This window comes from Pholcus phalangioides, unplaced genomic scaffold (assembly GCF_987345545.1).
Source record: "Pholcus phalangioides strain wild (caught in Gottingen) unplaced genomic scaffold, Ppha-v1.0 ptg000001l_1, whole genome shotgun sequence".
Taxonomy (NCBI): domain Eukaryota; kingdom Metazoa; phylum Arthropoda; class Arachnida; order Araneae; family Pholcidae; genus Pholcus; species Pholcus phalangioides.
In genome coordinates, this window is record NW_028301594.1 from 12,200,763 (window position 1) to 12,225,119 (window position 24,357).

Consider the following 24,357-nt stretch of genomic DNA (forward strand, 5'->3'; position numbering starts at 1 on the left):
TCGCATGAAGGCAACGATGTCGCGAAATTATTTGGATAACTTGTTCGTATATATCATACCATTTATAGCGTTTGAAGACATGAAACCAAAATTCTGTGGCGTTTGGTCAGAACATGATGTCTCCACAAAATGGCTTTTTGGTCTAAAAGCAAGTCTTGCTAATTATAACTAATTAGAAGTGAGATAAATGCACAAATACGTGTGTACGGCTAAACAACATGCTGATGTATGATATTTTCATTTGTATTGGTGTGTACGCTTTATTTTTTATTTTTAAACGATAATGAAAATGCTTATATCTCAAAAATGTAATTTTGAAGTTATCACGTTCTGACCAAACACCACAGAATTAGCGATATTAGGGTTCCAATGAGCACTCGTAGCCCATCAAACCCCCGTCATCATTACTCTGCCGACTCAAGAGCAGTAGTGTGTTTTACCATAAGGAACAGTAAGCATTAAGTGGGTGAATCCTTAGGTTCACTTAATACCCTATAGGGCTTTTTTTCCTTCAAAAGAAACACCAGTAATCAACAAGTGTCTAACCAAAGTCTCATGGATAACTGAAAATAATAGTAACTTAATCCCATAAGAAAATATCATATGCTGTAGTATTTCAAATAATGCGATTCGTATGAAAAAATGCGATTAAAAATTTATATGTACATGGTGATTTTAATTAAAGTTCGCTTACTCTGGGTAGTTTTTGCTCAAAAACTGCTGATCCGGATACAGAAAATGTTTACGATAACTTAATGAGACCATGGAAGAGAGATTTATGAAATAAAAAGAAACGTTCAATTTCCGACCACCAGGTGAAAAAGTGGTGCTTTTTATTGCATTTTACATTTCCCCATGATCCTTATAGCGTATTTACCAAGTTTCAATCGAATACGTCTACCAGAACGGGCACTATATAGGTCTGAGCAGTTTCAGTATTCTACCCTACTCAGACCAATGTAGAACCTGCCAGTATACTAACACTACTGCGACTTATGTAGCGCCCGTTCTGGAGGACGTAATCCACTGAAGGTATATAAACCTATATGGTCCATGGGGAAAAAGGAAAATTCAATAAAAATGTGTCACTTTTTCACCTGGTGGTCAAAATTTCAACTATATTTTATTTTATAAATCTCTTTCCCATGGTATCATCAAGATATCCTAAAAATGTGACTGTATTCGGATGTGCAGTATTTGGAAAAAACTACTCAGAGTACGGGAACTTTAATTTCAATCACACAGTACATTAATTAAACCAGCACTCATCACTAAACATCCACAGGTATCAAAAACCGAAAAAAAGCTATAGCAGGTGGATTTTTTTTTCATCAAGAAAAATTGGAATCTTCTCAGGGCCGATAGTGGACAAAGTATTCACAGTCTTGTGCGAAACAATTATATAACAGCCTTAAATGTGAACAGCCATGTCGAATCAAATCAACCTCAAGAATGCAGCACTCTACTCAAAACTTCTTTTTTTTTTAGATGAGTTGAGACATTGAAACTCCCTCACAAGCCGGGTATAGCTGGTCTTGGCATGTGTAAAAAGTTCTTTGGTCTAAAAAAAACCAGCACGTCTCTCTCTCTCTCTCTCTGCTGTCATAAGGAGCAATCTCAGCTAGATATTGAAATCTTATAGTGTTTATTTACAGTTGTCTAGAAAATCTGAAGAACGGGCTTAGTTTATGCCGACGGTGTCTCATAAATTCGTAAATAATTCATAAAAAAATTCATTGAAGGAATCGGTAAAGTGAATTCCGTTTGCGAAAAAGTTATTCTCACGAAGGGGAGTATTTCACGTGCGTAAAAAAAATGAGTTCCAACTTTTGTCGATAGAATGCGACTTATCTTAATGGATAAAAGCAAATCACAGGAAATAAGTAAAGCAGTCCTGTAAAATGCAGGGTGTGTAATAAATTTATAGCTGCTTTCTGAATTTCCCTGTTACTGGCGCTCACATAAGGTTTTCATTGTAATGCTGACATTGGTGAATGAAGCAGTAGTGGTGAAATTGTTTTACGTCAACTACAAATCGCTGGCTGAAACTTTACGAACGTTTCTGACACAGAAGGGATTGAAGAAAGGTTTCGGCCTAATCATTCTTGACGGGTCATCGTACAGCGACATCTCTCGACAAAAATTTGAACTACATTTTCTTTTGGTACTAAAAAAACCCTATTCGTGAAAATAACTTTTCGCAAACCGCATTCACAAGAACCAATGCCTTCAATTTTTAATAATTTTTGAACTATTTGCGAATTCATAGCACACCATGTATTCACATCAAGTTTTCACTTTAAAGCGCGCCCAACATAACGCAGCAGCGAAAACACATCGAAACGCAAGATATTGTGACATAATACATAGTGTAGAACAAATATTTCAGAAAACTTTTGGAGTTAAATCTGTAATTAAAAGGGTAATTTTTAGTTTAGAAAATTATGAAGCGATTGCTTATGATGCTGTCAAAACGGTTGACATTGTTTGCAAATATCATTCATGTTTTATTACGTGCATTATAAATACTGTATATTGATTTCAGAGGGTATTTAAATAAATACACGCTCTTTCCATTCCTATTCATAATAATAGGGACATATAATGTAAAGGATAATCAACGCAAATCTAAATTCTCTCAATACTGAGTTATTTGATGTGTGATGAAAAGTTAAAAACCGATGGTATTGCTTATTTATGATAGGCTTAACAAGCTGCACAATCGTGATTGATGATTTGCCATGCCTTAAGGTAGTGATGGGCTAACTACGGCCCGCCAAGGGGTTCCATCTGGCCCGCAAAACGTGTTCCGACAGAAAAGTATCAATACACACAATACAATAAATATCTAGGCTGACCATAGTTCCTTTATAAGAACGCGGGAAACAGAAAATCGGTACCCATACGGGATATCACAAATCAAACGCAAGTCGAGTGCATTATTGCTACTCGAGCCAGAAAACAAAATTGTCAAAGGCAAATAAAGTTGCCAACTATCGCTAAAATTGCTGAAAAATTGCCAATGGTTGGAAGTAGGGAGCTTCGACAAGACGCAATGAGTGTAAATTTATAATTCCTCACAAAAAACGTATATGTTTAACAAATATGTGAGGTGAATATGTCTAAACAGGATAATTTTTTTGACTAAATACTAATTCATGAAAAAAAATGTTTGATTCTTGATTTCAAAAGTTCAAGTAAACCTTATTAAAAAAAAATAGAGGGAAAACGGGAAATATTTTTTTTTTTTTATAAAAAAGTTGGAAATTTGTTTTCATACCAGAATAGTGTTCTAGCGTTTCTCGTAAAACGCAAACAGGAAAAACTATAAATTACTATGTTGGATGAGAAATAGAGAAGCCCAACATAGTATCAAATTGAAACATGCATAACAGGAAGACAATAAATAATTTAATATGAAATCATAGTGCCTAAAATGACACTTATGTCGAAACCATTTACACACAATACTTGACACCGCACCTAAATCTCATTACACACTCAGTAATGACATAATTACTTTCTCTAAATGTTTCCTAATCAGAACGATAAGGAAATTTTATGGATTTTTATCTCACGTCGATTCAAAAAAGCATATGGAAACGAAATAATTTTTTTATTAGATATGGCATGTGTCACCTTTAGAAATTTACAAGATATTCAACGGATATTTTAGATATGATATATAGTTGGTGTTTTTTTTTTTTTTTTTGGATAACATACTGTAATTCAGATTAGGGGAAAATTCTAAACTATAAATTCTTTCTTACTTTCTTTTATTTTAACGGAAAATTTCCACATGCTTCAAATAAGTTGAAAAAACGCCTGTACATCAACATGAATTTGACATACTAAAATGCCGTCACTAATGTCATTTATTATACCAGAATAGTCTTTCAGCGTTTCTCAACTTAATGGTTCGAAAGATACGATATGCGGTGAAGCAATAGATTTGAATTCTAAATGAAGATCATACAATTGTACTGTAGCAGCAAAATAACGCTATGAAAGTGATAAGCAATCATTTCTTCTCCAACATGACCTAAATATACTCGATATGCGCTCAATGTGTATGGAGCATTATGATCAGTGCGGTCTTGTCGAAAGAGACTGAAATAATCTAAGGATGTAATCTTTACACTGCTAAAAGAGCAATGTGCTCAAATCTTGATGAGATATTTCATAGTTTTACCTATGATAGAGGTACCGACCAACAGTGCTGCTCGACCGATTTCAAATCTCTGCTTTCTTCTGCGATGAGGGACTTATTGTTCGACCAACATGATGAAATTCGTATAAACCAGCGTTTCTCAACCTATCTCAACCAAACGATCACTAATTATTTTTTTTAAATTTGATGGATTGCCAAGTGTTTGGGTGTAATCTTTTTTTTTTTGAACGCATTTGAATATTAGTTATATTTCTGACATACTATTAAATTACATAAGCTGCAATATGTTACGGGAAAAAATATTATTGCTTTCAAACAAGAATTTTAAGAGAAAACTCAATAAAATCAATTGACTTGAGGAATAACATGCAGAGTGATCTTAATTCAATAAATATATGGTTTAAAAACAATAAATTAAAAATAAATGTAGATAAAACTAAATTTATGTTATTTGTGTGTCTGTGGTTCTGGTGCATTCAAAAAAATCAATGATTTTGGTGTCTTAAAATGCCATAGTATGACAGATGGTTGTATCTCGGATTGTATGTATGTGCACAGTTGTCAATAGTATATGTGTCACAGTAGACACCTTCAAGTATTTGGGGATATTTTTAGATTCAAAACTATATCCTGGAAAACACATATTGACTTGATATTGAATTAAATCGCAAAATTGAAAAAAAAATATTTTATCAGGAATAAATGTTCCCAATCAATTTTAAAACTGCTTTATTTTGTGTTAGTGGAATCTAGATTGAATTATGGCATTACATGTGGAGGGCATACTTTAGCAAACTTTTTACACTTTTCGTCACACAGAAGTCCTTCATTCGTATCAATCTGAGTAGAAATAGATTCACGCATACATTTCCACACTTTTCAATCATTAAAAATACTCCCTCTACAACATTTGTATGTTTATAAAAGTTTGAAAATGTTTTATACAAGAAAGTGGCCATTTCAATCTGAAATTACGTTAATTTGGAATACAATTTAGACGTCATACTATACAGGTAACAAGGCCAAAGAATACTCGTTTCCAAAAAATTTTCCCTCTATTCAGCTCCCAAAATATTTTATTTATTTCCTCAGTAAATAATTTAACAATCTTCATGTGTACATCTTATTTCATAAATTTAAAGTCATGGTTGCTAGCTCAAGAAAGTTTAAACTATTTATTTGACATCTTGCATACGCCGCTAAATGACGATATTTTTTGCCTATCAATTCCATTTCGGTTGCCACTTGTTTCTTAGTATTATAAATATGTGATTTTTTTCCCTTTCGTAATTACTTGCACCGACAAACATGTGTCAGTTATTATTTTTGTGGGCTTACAAGCTCGCTTAGCTCCTAAATGTTTTGTGTCTGTGTTTCAACGGACTACATGAAATTATATATTACCTTATCTCTCAATCAATATAATAATACTCTCATTGTCACAACGCACAATACATATTTTTCTGAGACCTGGAGATAAACTATTTTGTAATTTATAATTACTTTTTTCTCATTATTGACACTTTGCAGTTTGTTTAAAGTTATTTAAGAAAAATAGAATTTCAGACATTTATTGAAATGGTGAATCTTTTTCTATATTATATGAGTTCATATATGTAACAAAAATCTATATTGTAGTGAATTTCATTGTATTTGTATCTGAATATTTGTGAATATGTGATCCAGATTACATGAATGTTACCAAATTGATGTATATTTTATGCAACTGTATTGTTTTCATGTAAATGGAGCTATTCGTTGAGTAAATGACTCGCTCCCGAAGTTTCAAGTACGGTTTTTCTGTGCACTCTTCCGGTCACGGTAGAATAATGAAGCTATCGCCTTCATGGACCTTAGGGTGCGAATAGAAGTAGGGTGTTTTTCCTGAAGAATAAAACCTTTCAATAATATCCAAATAATATTACGGTATAACATTTTATGAACACCATATAGTGTGGTAATATTCATAAAAATTCAATTAAAGACAAGTGTAAATCAGTCTTTTCTCTTTCTACGTAATTAAAATTTCGGCAATTAAAATATTTCTCAATACACATTTCATAAAATATTGCTAATGCTCCCATAATTTTTATAAGCAATGTGTGCATAGAACGTCACAAACAGCCAGATAATTCCGAATGTTTAAGTTAGATATTTCATTATGATAACAGTTCAATGGAGATCCCATCATGTAAGTTTGATGCATCATCACAATCAATTCGCATCCTTATTTTCTACACGTGTTGTATGACCGTATGACGATGTAAAAACATGGTCACACGATTTCTCACAATAGAATCTCGAAATGGAGGAAATGTCTGTGTAAGAGCCGAACATTGCGGGGATCGTTTTCGGGTGCCGCGGCCCTTTTACACACAAGATCTTTCTCCTCCCTCCCTCTTCATCTTTCCCCTTAAGGCCATGAGAAGTTTGAGAGTCTTTTCAGGCTATTGTCGAAGCTGCTAACCACTAACATCAATCCAGGGACCATCAGCGAATCTTTCGCCACCCCCGCGTTCTGTTCCTTAAAAGGAGAAGAAGAAGCACTTTCTCGCCTTCTCATCAGTGGAATAATGGACGCGGAACGGGCTGGACTAATGGCCAGTGGCCGTACATAGCCGCTGTTTTGCTGGGGGACTTCGTTAACTGGGTTGTGGAAGCACAGAAAGAGCCTGGTCGGGCAGGAGGAGGCATTACAGGAAAAAAAAAGAAGAAAATAAGGAGTATAAAAACGCTGATTCTACTGTGCAAGTGGTTTTTGGCGACGAACTGACCATAACAACTCTCTTTTTTTTTTCGCTTTCCTTCTCCTCTGTACCAAAAAAAAGATCCACTGGACAGTGGGCATTGAAGACGGGAGAAGTGAGAGGATGCGAATGATTCGGAGAGAGAGAGAGAGAGAGAGAGAGAGAGAGAGGGAGGCAGAGGCTTCGAACGCCCTTTTACTAACGGCGCTCACCAATCAGGCGATGATCACCATGGAAACCGCATCCATTCCAGGACATGGAGAAAGGCAAAATATATATATATATATATATTAAAAAAAAAAAGCCTAGAGGAAGTCGGGGTGGTCATCCGGGAAATCACGTGACGAACACTTCCGTCCGATGGCCCTCTGGGGGTGGGTAGAAGAACCAGTAAGAAAAATAGGCAGAGCATTGGCTTCTGGTGGTAGTGGCGGTGTATGGTGGTGAAGTTGCCGGAATGGAGTATACCGCAATACCGCCTACCCCCTTTAACGGTATCATCGTTAGTCCGCTGCCCATTACCATCGATCGCCACGGAGGAGGTTTGAATTGAACTTGGGCAGTTTGGGAATGGAAGATGGGTGGAAGGTAATGCTCAGGGTAGATGGAGGGAGGGGGAGGGGGATCATTCCCATTATGCTAGTTTTTCATTTATTTCTTCTTTTTTTACTTCTTATTTTTTTTTTTTCTCCCACCCATTTCTTAACAGGAGTCTCCGCCTAATTTTATCTTTGAAGCAGAGAAGGCCATTCACGCTTTCAGTATCCTGCAAGGCTCCTCTATCTTTCCCCCCTCTAAATTTAAGGCTGTGGGATATCACTCGATCGATCGATTTCATCAATCTTTTAAGCTTTCTACTACGAGCTAATGAAATTTTTCCCTCATGCTACCCGAAGAGGCGTCCAAAAAAATATAAAGATACAAGAGAGGGAGGTAAAAAAAATATAGAACTAAAAGTACCCTGGTCCCCTATCTACCGATGCTATTAGAGGGGCCGTAAACGGAATCACAGTTACGAATGTACCACTGTTTGTTATCATAAACCTTAAAATTATGGTGGTTTTTTTCTTTGGTGGCGGGGGAGAAAAGGCCGCCTTGATGGGTGCTTTTACGGATTTTTCATAAGACTATATCGGCAAGATTCCAGGAGAAGAAAATTATTACCACTGAGATATCGGATAGCTGCTGTGTCAAGCTATAAACTGATATAGTCCCTCGTAATTTGTCCACTAACGTTACATGAATGTTGATTGGTCTAGTAAGTTGTGATTGATTCGCCAGTGGATTCAAAATTGAGAATGAATTATCAAATGCTATGCTTTTTTGGAGTATAACTTTCCATTTAATTTGAATAATAACTATCACATCCCCCTTTATTCCAGAGACATCAATGTGCAAGTTTTCACATTTTGAGTTTATAAGCTGATTGGATACCGCATTTTGCTACCCAAGTTTTTTTATGTGTATCCCTTATTGCAAAACATGTCACAAAATATTTTAGGAAAATGAAATCCATAGAACAAATATGAGTAAACATACAAACGTCATTTCCAACGTTTCCTGAGATTTGCACATTCACGTTTCTAATATAAGGGGTACGTTATATAGTAGCCAGTGATGCATTTGTGGTGATGCTAGTGCTGGTGGATGTCCCGTTATTTTGGAAACATACTGAGTCATGACTCATTATTTAATAGAAGAAATAGAAGAGAGAGATTTTTACAACATGTTCGGTCGACAGTTGGAGCTAGACAGAACTGCAATACAAGTAGACACTAGATAATGCCTAGCTAGTGAGTGGCATAAAAAACATAATAAAAATATAAAAATTGCGCAAGACAAGCAGCGCCACACATTCATACAATGCTTATTGGAGTAATGTGCGCACTAAACGCACTGATGATGAAATTTTGGCATTTAACCAGTTACGAAGTTCGTTTCAAAAATAAATGACCTCATTGTGATAAAAAATAATAAATGATGTATGTAAAAATGGACTAATTGTTCTCCAAACATGGCTATATGACTTCAATATTTTACTGCACAGTCATTATTAATTGCACACATTTTTGAATATCGTAATACCATGTTTCTCAACCTTTTATGCTTTATGAAGCGCCGAAATATGCGATGACGGCATGCGTTAGAATTGGATTAATCTGCTTGAATTTTGTCATTTTCCATTCATGAAATCTTCGTCAAAGTCATGAAAATGATACTTTTGCTTCATTTTCGTTTATCGACAATATTTTGAAAGATATTGACGACAGAGGTCGATTTATTATATGAAATTCTTTGAGAAAAAAGCGGAAACTATACTGTCTTGCCGAACTATTATATTTTCTGTTTTTTTGTATTAGTATGTTATTAGTAGTGTTTAAGAAATAACTGAAACGACAAAAATCGACTCAAGCTTTCATAGTATTTTATAATGGGAAATTAGTTAGAAATCAGAGGTGACACTAATACATACCCTATTCAAAATATGCTGCATAAGTAGCGTGATTTATTAGTAGTAATTTTCACTATCCAAACATATAATAGTAGTAATTCATTTTATATACTTAATTAGTGCTCTCAAAAGTGTGAATAAGTGAAAAAAAATAACAGCTGTTAATTATACTGTATTTAATTACACTTATTTTAAGGCTCAACTGAAATTGCAATGCAAGAGGAAATCCATAAGAATGTGCAAGCAGAGTATGTTGTTGAACAGAAAAGCGAAGTCATGACCTTGTACCAAAGACCCACTAAGAGAAGAAAGTGGGGAAGAGTTCGGGTTGTAGAGTCGTAAAAAAAGTTAAACCCCTGGCGGAAGAAAGGGTTTATAACCCCAATATAAACCCTTCCCCTCCCGGAAGGGTTGTGCATTATAATATAAAGGAAAAGAAGGGGTGTAGCAGTAGCACCTTGCGTTGTAACAACCGTGGCTTACAACTGCTTCGACAACAAATGTATGTGTGAGTTGGGGCTCGCGAAAGGGGTACAACTTGATGAGGTTCGAGCACAGGTGCAGACCTTCAAGAGGAAAAAATCGAGTCATTCCTTCTCCTCCTCAAAACTGACTTTACATTTTTCAACTCCCCACTTTTTTTTTCTATAATTATTTTATCCGGTGGTATGTGTTGATATAACAGCGTGGTATCTACTGTTAAGGGGATAGCACATACCATTGGTACACCATCTTGAAGTATCCACAATGAGAAATTATACTTGCTGTGATGTTCATTTACTTTCCTCCGGGGATTGTTTTATCAGTCTATAAATCAAAATAAATTCTCTTATATATATTATATCTTCTCTTATATAAATTATATCTTCTCTTATATAAATTATATCTTCTCTTATATAAATTATATCTTCTCTTATATAAATTATATCTTCTCTTATATAAATTCTCTTATATATATTATATCTTCTCTTATATATATTATATCTTCTCTTATATATATTATATCTTCTCTTATATAAATTATATCTTCTCTTATATAAATTCTCTTATATATATTATATCTTCTCTTATATATATTATATCTTCTCTTATATATATTATATCTTCTCTTATATATATTATATCTTCTCTTATATAAATTCTCTTATATATATTATATCTTCTCTTATATAAATTCTCTTATATATATTATATCTTCTCTTATATAAATTCTCTTATATATATTATATCTTCTCTTATATAAATTCTCTTATATATATTATATCTTCTCTTATATAAATTCTCTTCTATATATTAAGAAGCAATGAATTTTAATGATGCATTTTCCTATTTTATTAATTTTTTTTCATAAGAAAACCAAAAATTTATTCAATCCTATTGCCGTGTGTAAGATGTCTTTGCAGAAAGCCTCACAGATTTACCCAGCTGAAAATGTAATTCTGTGGTTTAAAACCTTTGAGGCATTTTCAAATATTTTAAAATGTATCATACAGAAAACGGGAATCCCACCATGAGCACGACCAGCATTGCAGTTGCTCACCCCATTTTTGTAATGAAGACGATTAGCATACACTTCTATTTTCATCTATAGAAATTGGAAGTACTGTACTAAATTACGTTATGACGACCGGCTGACGTTGTATGAAGTCTAGAGTGTCTCACAAATATTAAAATTCATACATTAATTTTACGTTAGTGCAAGAGAAGCACGAGCAAAGTTTCTCCAAAAATTACAATGCGATTTTCACGTTTCGAGAGAGGTTACCAAAATCTATCTCGTAAGAGTGATAAGATTTTTAAATATCATTATACATGGGACTGCTGTAAGTTAAAATTATTGAATTAAATCAATGTTATTACTGTAAGATGTTGCAAGGGATCACCAACAGTAAAATGGCTATTGAAAAACCGGACGATTTTAATCTAAATCGAAGACCAGAAAAAATATTTTTTTTTTGCTGTCGGTGTTAAAAGTGCTCTTTTTTTCACAATCTGCATTATCCTTTATTCGGTTTTCAGAGGTATTTCACGTTAAAAATACCAGTGATTCTAATACCTCTTTACAAAATCCTATAGTAATAAGTAAATAAGAAAACGAACAAGAAATGTAAGTTTAGTGCCCTAACCACACACAAATCCAAAATTGATGTCTGAACTCTATTTCACATCAGAAAATATAAAAAAGAAAAATCATCGAGGAAATGAGTAATTTATACGAGCGAAGATGCAAAATGATGTCAGCAGTGAATAGTGACGTACATGTACAAAATGCACAAAATTTATGCGTACCGTAGTCCGGAATATGTTTTCAAAGAACTACTTATGAAATATAGAATAAAAAGGACAAGGCCAGATTTGAATTTGACAAGAATGGATAAAGAAGGCATTCATGAGGCCCCAAGAAACAGAACATGCTTAATGAACAGAGAACATGCGTAACAGAACATGCGTTAACAGAACATGCGTAAGTCTTTTAATAGTTTTTTGGGGTCGGATTAACGACTGGTAACGGCAAGTTATGTTTCGAATCCCATCTATATGACACAAACATTGTAGGAATCAGACTTATATTCTTCAATATTCTTCTCAGCTTTTGAAAAGACGTAGGTGCTAGACTGTAAGCAGCATCATCTTTCTGAAGAACATTTGAATGAATAATACCATTTTATGGATTTCTTATTATCTTTTTTCACAATAGTGAAAAATTTGTTTCAGACAAGTGTATAGTTTGAAGGATAATGAAAATAAAATGTCACTCGTAATGAAAGTGAAATGCTCATAAGGTATTTTCAAATGTTAAAAGTATTTTCATGTCGTTATTAAAACATTCCTCAGGGATACAAAATTATTGAAAAATATTTTTTTAAAGGCCTCGTGAAGAAATTTTTTTTTTAATTTTGCTGTAAAGAAGTGATTGTAGTTGTAAAATACTAAATCTATTTGATTATAACGAAATAAAAATAAATACTGGAGTAAAAAGTAGTAAATTTATAATGAATAAAGGCTTCCGATGATTTACGGAAGCGTTGTTTGCAATCTGGATTCTGTTGCCCAATAAATTATAACGTCATCGAAAAAGGCACGAATTTCAGGACTTAATGTACATACATAACTGAGAGACACAGAATTTAAATGAATAATTTTTCACTCATTCATTTTGGATCTCATTTTCAGGAATTTAATAAAATTCCCTAAATATAAATTGGACATATTTTGTTTTTTTTTAGTTATAATCGTTTCGATCCTCGTTCATTAACTACTACACAGATCTAAATGTTTAGAAAAACCTAAAAAATGAAGAAAGATAATTCCAAGTTTTAATCGGAAGAAAAAAACAGAAATGAGGCAACATTGATACGGTAAAAAGAAAACAAAAACAGTTAAAAGAAGTAAATAGAAAACTTTTAGCACAAACTAGGCACACAATTTAGATCCGATTCCGATCTCATTTTAGTTTGTTATAATCCGCAGGTTATAAAATAATAAAATGAGATATTGAGAAAAAATAATTAATTTATTATGAATAAAAAATTTCCATGATTTTTGGAAGCGCTGTTTGTGATTTATGCCCAGTTGTCCCAAATATTAAAACGCCATCAAAAAAGGCATAATTTGCAATGCTATGAATGAATGACTTAATGCATTTAAGAAACATAAAAATAACTAAGAGACACAGAATTTAAATTAACAACCTTTCGTACATTCATTTTTGAATCTCATTTCCCAGGATGCATTAAAATTTCCAAAAAATAAATCGGACATATTTTATACTTTAGTTATACTCATTTCGACACTCGTTCATTAAGTCCTAAGCGGATAGAAATGACTAGGAACCTAGAAATTTAACAAAGGAAATTCCAAGTTTTATCCGGAAAACAAAGAAACAAATGAGACGACATTGATAAGATAAAAAACAACAAAAAAACCATTAAAAGAAGTAAATAGAAAAATAAGACTATAAATAATTGCAGACTGCATAAACAAGACACAATTTGGATCCGATTCCGATCTTATACTATTTTGTTATAATCCGCTTTACTGATTGTAACTGATTATAGTAGACTCTCGTTATAACGATATCTTACGTTACAGCGACCATTATATTGCAACGACCAGTAGGAGCCTTAAATGTTTTCACAGATCAACTGTCATATATGTTTTACTTTCGATATTACGACTCTCCCAATATAACATCCGTTTTCAACGGAACGAACGGGGTCGCTATATAGAGCGTCGACTGTATAACATAATGAAATGAGATAATGAATTGAAAAACAATATATTCATTGCGAATGTAAACTTTTTATGATTTTTGGAAGTTCCGTTCTGGATCCCATTGTCTTATCCATTAGAATGCCATCGGAAAAGGTATGAATTTCAATATTATGAATCACAATGTACTTGAAAAATACAAAAATAACTAAAAGCCACAGAATGCAAATGAATAATTTATCGAACGATTCTTTTGAATCTCATTTCCCAGATTTCAATAAAAATTCCGAAAAAGAAATTGAACAATTTTTTTTTCCTTCAGTTATAATCATTTCAACCCTTGTTCATTAAGTCCTACACGTATCGAAATGACTACAAACCTAGAAATTCGACAAAGAAAATTCCAAGTTTTAACCGAAAAAACACCAAAAAAAACAAAAAAACAAATGAGACAACATTGATAAGGTAAAAAAAAAAGAAAACAAAAAACCATTAAAAGAAGCAAATAGAATAAAAAAACAGGAAAAATAAGAGACGATTTCCAGTTCACTGCACAAACAAGGCACACAATTTAGATCCTAGAGGAAAAGGCCTCCTTGTGTATAAGAAACGAAGGCAAAAGCACTCTTTTCTCCAAATTTTCTTTTCCGGTCCGGGAAGCCCCAGATCCTAATTTCTCTTCAAACTTGGGAAAACTTAACGAGTTCTGGGAACTTTGGAGACATCGAGGAAAAATCGTTATTAAAGAACTTCTTTTCTTTTAAAGCCCTCCCCCCCCCCCATTTCCTCTTTTTTGCGTTCCCTTATTTTCTTAGGAATACTCCCCCCCCCCCATTCTTTCTTATTCCTTTACTCAAACCTTACTACGTGCTTCTACCACCTACACCACCACCAAATTCCTACTTGACACAATCCAACGGAGGCGGAGCCTAAGAAGGATGTGGAAAGAGTGTGGGGGGAGGGGGGGCTTAAGGAATGTAAAAACTAAAAATTTAAGAGAGTTTTTTTTTTTTTTTTTTTACTATCTCGAGGCAAAAGAGCCCAAGCGACGTCCTATTAAAGGCGGGAAAGGACCCTGAGAGCAGTAAACATTAGCATAAAATGAAAAAAAAAAAAAAATCTTGAGGAGGTATTTTTTGCTTTTTTTTTTTTTTGCTTTAGTTTTTCGCTCGATGGGCAGAAATAGTGTCCCTAAGCCTAGTGTCTGTCGCCAAGCTTACGTATTACTAGCATACATTAAAGATGTCAGGGTGATATGCATAATACTACTACTACCAAGCTCTCTTTTTGGCGATTTTTATTTTATTTTTTTTTATATTTTTACTAGCTTTATGCATTCGTTAAGGGATATGTTGCTAATGGCTCTCTATCCATTTCGAGAGAAAGGGGTTGCTGTCGTAATTTGCTCGCCAAGATGAAGCCAAAATGAATTAAATTGGTGGAAATTATTGCTGCTGTATTAAATACAAGTTTTTCATGTTTTATAAGTGATTCAATAGTTTTTAGTAAACAATTTTTTTTATAAAGTAATGTGTTTAAAGTATGGAGATATATTTATATTATTAAGTAAAATATTTTTTTTAAGCTTTACAGATAGGAATTAATATGAATAAAATTAATAAATTTTAATTCACATGCATCAATTTCACGTAATTTATATGTATAGATTCTGAATGCTGTATGGGGATGTACATGTTATGGTAAGTGTGATAAATCCATTATATATATATATATTATGCGTAATAACCTGTTATTATTCACACTTACCAATTGTCTTGGTAAGTTTTATAAATTGATCGCTTTTAAGAGCGAATATTCATAATACCCAAGTGTCATTGGTAAATTTGATAAACACTCAAAACATTATAGCTTTTCCCGGTGATTCTGCATAATCAAGTGTGGTTGGTAAATTTGATAAATTCTTGAAATTTATTGCTTTTTTCTGTGATTATGCATATACTAAAGTGCAATTGATGAAGTTGATAAATATGAAAAAAATAATTCCAAATGAGACTGGTATGTATGATAAATATAGCCGGACCCCGATATAATGATAACAAATTTTACGATCGTACCACAATGCAATGGTAAAATACATGCATGAATTATCATGTATAGTATATGATATGTACTATACATAGATTTATCATGTTTACTAGCAGCGCGTCGCTTGGGTAGTATGCATAATCACCGGTAAAAGTGATAACTTTCTTGATACTTGATAAATTTACCAACAACGCTTAGATACTATGCATAATCACCGGTAAAAGAGATAATTTTCCTACGATAAAGATCCGATGATTATTATGGGCAATTTCTGAAAATGAGATTGTAATAACACAGCATAAAATTATAGTCGACTTGAGCGGGATGTGGTCATCTTGGTGATTTTGATTTTCATCCTTGTACGCTATTGTAATTTCTTTCTATATGAATATAAAATATGTTGATTAACTGATTGAAAAAAAAGTGGAAAGTTATTAATTTTGTGTATATGAACCACAAAAATTTACTCGAACAAAAGTGAACCTCTTGAGAATGCCCATGATATCTCTTGCACTATGTCTCTTTTATGAAAATTTGAGCCAAACTATCCCAGCCAAAATAACGGTGAAAGATATTCTTCTGGCAACCAAGAACATTGCCACAAAAATATGGAAGGTCTCAAAAGAGAGGCGACGAACACAGTAACAGATATAGATCTTCGAAGAAAGAGATATTAAGGGATGTGGAATGGAAAAAGGAGGCAAAAGGGGTAAAGCAAAATAAAAAAAAAACGGAATGCAGTGACGAGATAAGATGGAGATCAAGAAAAGAGAACAGCATAAAGAATCGACGGATGGAGAGGGTAAAAGAAAGAAAAAGAAGAAGCACATTACATTATGCAAATAATTTTTAACAGTTGAGAGGAAGAGGAAAAGGAGAAATGCTTCAGAGAAAGTCGTTAGATGCTTTTCTTCATAAACGACAGAACACATGAATATTGAAGAAAGTATATAGATAATAATATATATATACGCTCTCGGAAGATGGCTAAGAGAAAAGTTTGGAACGAATTTCCAAGGCATGAAAAGAATTTTCGGAATGTAACGTATCCACCGCGTTGGACCACTATACGAATTTTTTCAGATTAAATATTAACAAAAATAAATTGCTTTCAATGACGTTAATTATAAAGTTTCCATTGAACAGGATAGGCCTTAATAGTGTCTTCATTCAAAAAATACCAGCTTGATAGTGGTTCTCAAATTATGCGTTGCTTCCCAAAGGCATCATCAAACTTTTCGTATTGATGGAGTTTTTAATTAATAGAAACTGTTGATTTTTTAAAAGAATGTGGCGCTTTGTACCAACCGAAAACCTCGATATTCACGCGTGTGAGGTTTATTTTATTTTTTTTAAAACTGAATTATAAATATAAAATAACGTTTAAAAGTTTAAAATAAATGGCGTGCAACTTCATTTAGAAACTTCCCATAGTAAGACCATAACATACTGTTGAGTAAAAAACAGCCCAGCTGTTCAAAACTGTGTGTGTGTGTGTGTAGTTGAGATAGCATGAAATTACCATAATAATGCATGCTGATATACATAGCTGGGACATGTTTGAGAATTTTGTGTATTTCGAAATTTCGTTCATTTATAAATTCAGATTATGATTATTTTTAGTGATTCTTTTATAAATTAGGATAACCATTATTTGCATTTATTCTTTTGCAAGTTAGGATTATGATCATTTTCGGTCATTTTTTCATAAATTATGATTACGTAAGTCATTTTTTACTTTAGTCATTCTTTCATAAATTAGAATCATGATCATTTGTATTCATGCTTTCATAAATAAGGATTATAATCATTTTTAGTCACTCATTTAACTTGGGAGGTTCTTAATAAGGCATCCACAGATCACCATGGGGGTCCTTGAAGAGGTTAAAAGTCCTTTTTAATAGGGGGTCCGTGACATTGGATGAATTAACTCATTGTTTCTACATCGATTTATGTTATTATGTTGTAAAATTATTTCATGAAGGCATCCGTGGCTTTCATTTTGTTATGCACAAAGGGCTTGTACAGCTTAAATGATTAACTTCTGTTTAAACCCATTTACATCCATAACTGGAGAAAAATGTAAAATGTGAGTGTCCCTCATTACCGAAACGGAATAATTTGCTATACACATATTAGCCAGTTAACGGAGACTTCGGTAACTGGCCGTAACATACGCAAATTCTTACATATTGAACATTTAGTCATTCTTTTATGCATTAGGATTGCGATTATTAATAGCGATCATTTCATAAATTAGGATTATCATCATTTTCAGTCATTCATAAATTAGTGTTTTAATAACATTCGGTGATTCTTCCATAAATTTGACTTGTAATCATTTTTCAGCTATCCTTTCACAAATATGGATTATTATAATTTTCAGTCATTATTTTAACACAGGGACAACCAAGGGTCTTTGTAGATATTTTAGGGTAGGTCCGTAAGCGTGAATAAGAAAAAATATTTACTTATTGTTTTCACATTCCTGTGTACTGAATGCTATTTATTGGCACAAGGGGTTCGCGGACTGCATCTTATTATTTCATCATCTTTAAAAAAAGAGCACATGGTTAAGAACCCTTGTTTTTACCCATTTACATTTATAAATGTAAAACCCCTCAAATAATAGTGTCCCTTATTGCCACGGGAGCGGAATAATTCGCCGTATACACACTGACCAGTTCACGAAAACTTCAGAAATTTTCCGTAGCATGCGCAATTTTTAATGTATTGTTGTTTTTTTTACCAACATACTCAGGTAGCTTCTAGCTACCATTCCAAATTACATCGAAAATGTCACCATCATATTCAGAACTTTAAATAGAATTGAAATAAGTTAAACACATTTAGTTCCAATACAAATAAACTCATTTCAAATCTCATACTTCAAACATTTTTTTTTTCCAAAGATAAAAACAGAAATATGCAACAATTCAAAAAAAAAACTTATTTTCGAATAATTTCAATTCCTTCACTTTCCTTTCAATAGCATCAACACACAGAAAAAAAAAAACGCTTCTCATATGAGCTTAGTGTCATGATAATATTTTTACGACTGACATAAATAAATCCTCTTTGATGTGATTCCTAAACTATATTCTCCCGAAAAATAATCATTTCGATATTTAATAGAAACCATCAAACTGAATCGGAAAACTCATTTCTTAGAAAATTCACGTCATTTTTTTAAGAAAGAGAGAGAGGTAAGAAAAAAAAAAATTTCCAGAAAATATTATAAGAGAAGAAAAGATGTCGTTCGACAAATAGATCTCAACTAATCAAGGAAGCACTGGAGTCCATATTGTCATTCAACATCAAAGGATGAGAAACTGTTCAAAAGCTCAATTTTCAAAGAAGAAGCACCAACTTCTCTTTCTTATACATTTTTTTTTCTTATACACTGGGTATCATTATTACCTTTTTCCTTCTTTTTTTCTAAGAAAAGAAATACCGGGGCGCAAATTTAGATTGAAAACTAAAAGAAGGAGAAAAGCTTCCACTCGAGATGTTCCTTCATACATTTTTTTCTCTCTCTTTTTTTTTCAATAATTCCATATTTCAAACCTTTCTCTCTTTCTTCTCCCCCCTTCATCGAGAAAATTCTATTTTTTTATATATTATTATTATTATTCTTACTCATCCCTAAGGCTAACACACTGTAATTTATATATAAATTTTTCTTTTACCCTTTAGTATGATGGGAGAGAAAGAGAGGAGTCAGGAAAAAAAGCAGAAAAAGGCCCCTCCTTTACCCTTCCTTCACCTGTTAAAAAATGGCAAAAACTCCGATTTTTTCCTCATTATGTATATATTTTCCTGGGGAAAAAAAGGACAATATGGAAATGACATATTAGCATTTCAATTCAAGATGAGAAAGAAAACAAGAATAATATATATAAGAATGAAAAAATAAAAATTGGAAATGAGGGAGTGAGAAATTTTTTTTTTTTTCACATATATATTTGTGTGTATCGACGATATCATCATAGGGCAAAAGTTACAGAAATGCTCCTCAAGAATAAAAAAAAAAAATTGTGACGATGGTTGGTGGGTGAAAAAAAAAATTCACAAAAATTCCTTTGGGGGTAAAAAAAAAAAAAAGAGAAATAGGAAAAACGGGAGTATCCGAACTAGAATTTAATGCATTTGCAATAGCCAATAAGCATGAAGGTCCCTAAAGACTTAAGAAAAAAATATATATATATTGGAGCTTTGCCATTTGCTTTAGGATTCTGTAATTTTTCTTTTTCCTAAAGAATAAATCGAAATGGGAAAAGCTAAAAATTATACTATTTTTATATAAAAAAAAATTTTATTTTTGTGTTTCATTTCTTTGGCAGGTTATTAGCATTAAGAGAAGAAAAGGATATAGAAGAGAGAGAGAGAGAGAGAGAGAGATTCCAAAGTGCCGCCATAATCTCGTGGGAACTCGATTTTTCTTAGAAGCGAATGCTGATAAAGTAATCTGAAATATAAATGGCAATTTCCTACCCTCCTCTACTCTGAAATATCTTGTTTTTTTTAGTTTTAAACGGGAAAGATGAGAGGACAAAAGGAAATTGGCATCGATTGGGATCGAGAGTATTTCGCTAGTTTCAACCACATTTTTTTTTTTCCACATATACTGTATATATATATGTGCATGTATTTCATTATATTCCGCAAGGAGTTTCATTCGAATGAGAGACTTATACCAATATCGTAAATCAAGATTTTTTTTTTCTTTTCCCTGGAATGTTTTCGGATGGAAATTGTCAGGATTATGTTATTTCCTGTTCATGGATTTTTCCAGAAAAAAAATTATTAAGAATGGAATTGTCTTTGAATTTTTTTTTTGTTTAGTGAGCGAGACGTGAATTCATGGGAATGTATTGAATTTTCCATGGGCATCTCCGTGTTTTTATGGGTCGATAAAATGAAACACGTTCGAATGGATTTATTAAGACCGATGAAAAGGAGTATCTGATGGTATAGCAAAATTTAAACGAAGCTATATATAACGAAGCCGGAAAGCGCTGATGTTCGGTAGTGGTAGAAATCACCGTAGGCGTGGGGGGGGGGGTTGAAACGCATAGCCCGTGAACCACATATTTGGCTCTCGAAATTTTTTTCAAAGGTCTGCCACAGGGTCACAATTAGGGAGGTCAGTGGATCTGGTACCCCAGAAGCTGGATCAGAAAGAAAGCTCAGTTTACTGGTTTTCCTTTCAAGAAAACTGGGAGGGGGGGGCACCAAAAGGAACATTAGTCCCGAGCGACTCCGTAAATTTTCGTTTCTAGTTGCCACGCTGGCCCACAGATGAAAAAGATTACATTGTTACAGAAATTATATAAATGGTAAATTTATGTAATTTGAATCATAAATGACAATCTCCTATCCTCCTCTAATCTGAAATACTTTTTTAAAACGGGAAAGATGAGAGGGAATTCAAGAAAATTCATAATTAACGAAGAAATATTAAAACGAAATATTTAAATTGCTATTGAAAGAAATATTTTCAAAATTAATGACTATTCATATTTACTGGAAAAATAATTTCAGAAGTATAGTGAAGAGTCATATTTTTGAAGGGAAAATAATTTCAGAAATAATTAAGATAAATCAATGAAAAAAAATTCTGAAAAAATAAAACTCGCAAATTATATATAGAACTGTGAACCCAGTTGGGCCCATTCGTTAAGGTACCACTGAGTGAATCTAGATGCCACTGTATGACTTGTTGACCCTCGGGATTAATGGAATGCTTATAACTCAGTATTTTAACCTATGGGTGGCGACACCAAACCTGAGTCGCAGGAGTTCCCCAGATCAGTGTCGTACACTCATCTGATCCACGTTATAATGCACTTATTGTGCCACTGGTTTCATTATTTCGAAAACCTAGATCCATGGGATACGATGTTGATGATGGTGTTGATTTTTGGTCGCTACTAAAAAAACCCTCCTGGCCTATGATGACGCCTTTCAAGTCCCACTCAAAGTGCTCACAAAAATACAAGTGCTTCCTGGTTGGATTATGGATGTCCACCGGAGCGAGTGAACTCAATCCAATAAAACTGATACTGGCTTCTAGCCTACAAGTTAACAAGGCCAATCAAACCCATTTTCTCACCAACAAGGTGTTTAGCGAGATGACTCGTTCGATGGATATATTATATTATAGAATAATATTTTCGTTTTGTTTGTTTGTTGCATCCCATGTATATAATATGGCGAGTGCAATATAAAAGATGAGATGGCATATGCCCCCCCCCCCTCAGTTGCTTCTAAACTATACCTTCATTCAAATATATACATTCATTCTTCTTAACGAAACCCAGGGACTTTTTTCTCCAACTCCTAACCTCATCTCGTCTGTTATCACCACAAAATTTGTTAATCGGGATAGTACCCAATTCATTGTCCGGGGAAAAATGTGTTGTAAAAATTTTGTATGTGTGTGTTTTTTTACTCAAAATAAAGTGTTCCAGACTCTGCCACGAAGCTAGGCTGGAAGACATCTCGACAACGAGATAAGTTCTGCCGTTCATTCATTCAGACTATGTTACATTTTGTCACATCGTTAGACATACTTTTCGTCCACCTATCCACAAGTTTGACTAGATCGATCCTTACATAAAATTTGAAACTGCAGCAGATTTTATTTTTCCGACTTGGGTGGCTTCCGAAGACATGAACCACTTCAAAGTTTGTAAAAACACATGTAAATTTTGCTTGGTTACCAAGGACCTGGGAATTAACTCGAAAAATCTGAATCTCAATTATTTTCGTTCTAACTAATTGATGACGGCACATCCGGATTTCTAGCAGGCAATAATATATTAGCAGGTTTCTAACAGCTGGCTGATGCGAAGATGAATTTAGGAAATTAAAAACCTCAACTGCTCTTGCAGGGGAATCGAACCCACGTCCTCTGACTTGAAGAGCTTGTGTGCGCTGAACGGGATCGTTCATGGACGGTCGGACCTAACTCAGGAAAAAAATGCATAATTGCTGGCACTGATTCAGATGGTGACTTATCCAAGGATATGAATAAAAGTATATTCATCTTCGCATCAGCCAGCTGTTGAAAACCTTTGTACGGATAGCAAAAAGTGACATCATACTTGAATGATATATTCTTCCATTAATCAGATGAATCTCGCAACAGTAGTTCGTGGCTGGAAAAATATAATACATAACATGTTCTTCTGTCAAATGAAAATGAAAAACTCACCCATTTACTGACGTTTTCGTCATGAACCAGCACAGGAATGCTTTAGCGATGGCGTGAAAAATTTGCGTGACTAGCCAATCAGATTTCTGGAAGCACATCTCAAGAAAACTTTCCGTTTCTTCATCGCTGTGATTCAGGATGAACTTTTCAGCAACTTCAGGAGGAACGTTGCTGAAATTGCATTCATACCACTGGAAATTAAAAAAAGTAGTCTTCCTTATTGTTGCTTTACTGCAAAACAACATTATTGTACATAACAATATCTTGCAGCTGATAAGCGGAAATTCACATTATTTTCACATTTTTATCAAAAAAAAAATTTTTTTTACGCAATTGTACTCATTTATATTTTCAAGATTAAAAGTTTCAAGACCCCGTGAAATTATTCATGTTATGTACGGCTGTAACACAGTTAATATTCTAGTTTATCAAATATATTATTTATGAAACTCTTGATTACTCGACAACATAGTAACTACATATATTATCGTAACATATTTCTAAAATTTAGACAAAACTCCAAAAAATACTGAATTTAAGACAATATTTTTGATGATTAAATGGGGTTCTTTTCCTGTTCACAGCGTGTGGTAATAAATAATCGTTTATAAACCTTGTAGCGCATCTTGGTATAATTTCATAGTAAATACTATGTATTAAGCATTAGACAAGTGAAATATAGTCATTCATGTATTTGCAAAACCATGTGCTTTGTACGAAGTGAATGATTATTCTGGTCATCATATGGTGCATGGTTATGACAATGCTAATTTCAATCTATGCATAAACAAGACAATCATTCAATATTTAAAAATAAGAACAAATTCACTTTTATAATTTGATACTCAGCCAAACTGTAATAAAAAAACCCATTCATATATAGATATCTCTGTATCTGAATGAGTTTATTATAAAAATAAAACCATTTAAATATGTTGAATCATCATTTTCGGTCACTTAAACATCATTAAAACGCAATAATTGAAATGTGATCAACTGAGTTATAATTTAGAAAAGTTTCAGAAATACAAAGGTATCTAAAATGAATTGAATTTTAAAAAAAGGCAATTACTTTTCAGCTGTATTTGGGCACGTGCAACACGTTCAGCTGCATACAGAGGCAACATCTGAATAGCATCAAATTTTCGGGCAGCGAAGATATTTTAAAAAATATTTCGAGGTTGAGTTAGGCAGAAAAGCACAAAATTTTTAGGTGCATAAGGGGGGGGGGGGGTAAATCAAAAATATTAATGGCAGAGGGGGAAAAACCCAAAATTCGGACTTGCTGTCAATTATTATAATAAAGTGGATCCCACTTATAACGTTTCCACTTAAAATGTTTTCACGTTTAGTACAACTTATTTTCAGGATTCCAACTCTTACTAATTCTCACCGAGATTACTCGTTTAACACAAAGTTTCTCGCTTACAATATTTTTTCATGATGGTTTTTTAAAAACGTTATAAGCAGGTTCCACTGTATATATAAGGAGATAAAGATGCTCCATACA

At 33.3% G+C, this 24,357-nt stretch overlaps 1 protein-coding gene across 3 annotated transcripts in view; it reads right to left on the minus strand.

The window, feature by feature from the left end:
* Positions 1-24,357, minus strand: part of LOC149089889 (protein-L-histidine N-pros-methyltransferase) — a 272,960-nt gene that overhangs the window by 179,752 nt on the left and 68,851 nt on the right. For all 3 annotated transcript variants that reach the window (XM_089254835.1, XM_089254910.1, XM_089254991.1), the window contains exon 3: positions 22,848-23,038. In XM_089254835.1, the coding sequence (XP_089110961.1) occupies positions 22,848-23,038 (191 nt within the window). The remainder of the gene's footprint in view (positions 1-22,847; positions 23,039-24,357) is intronic.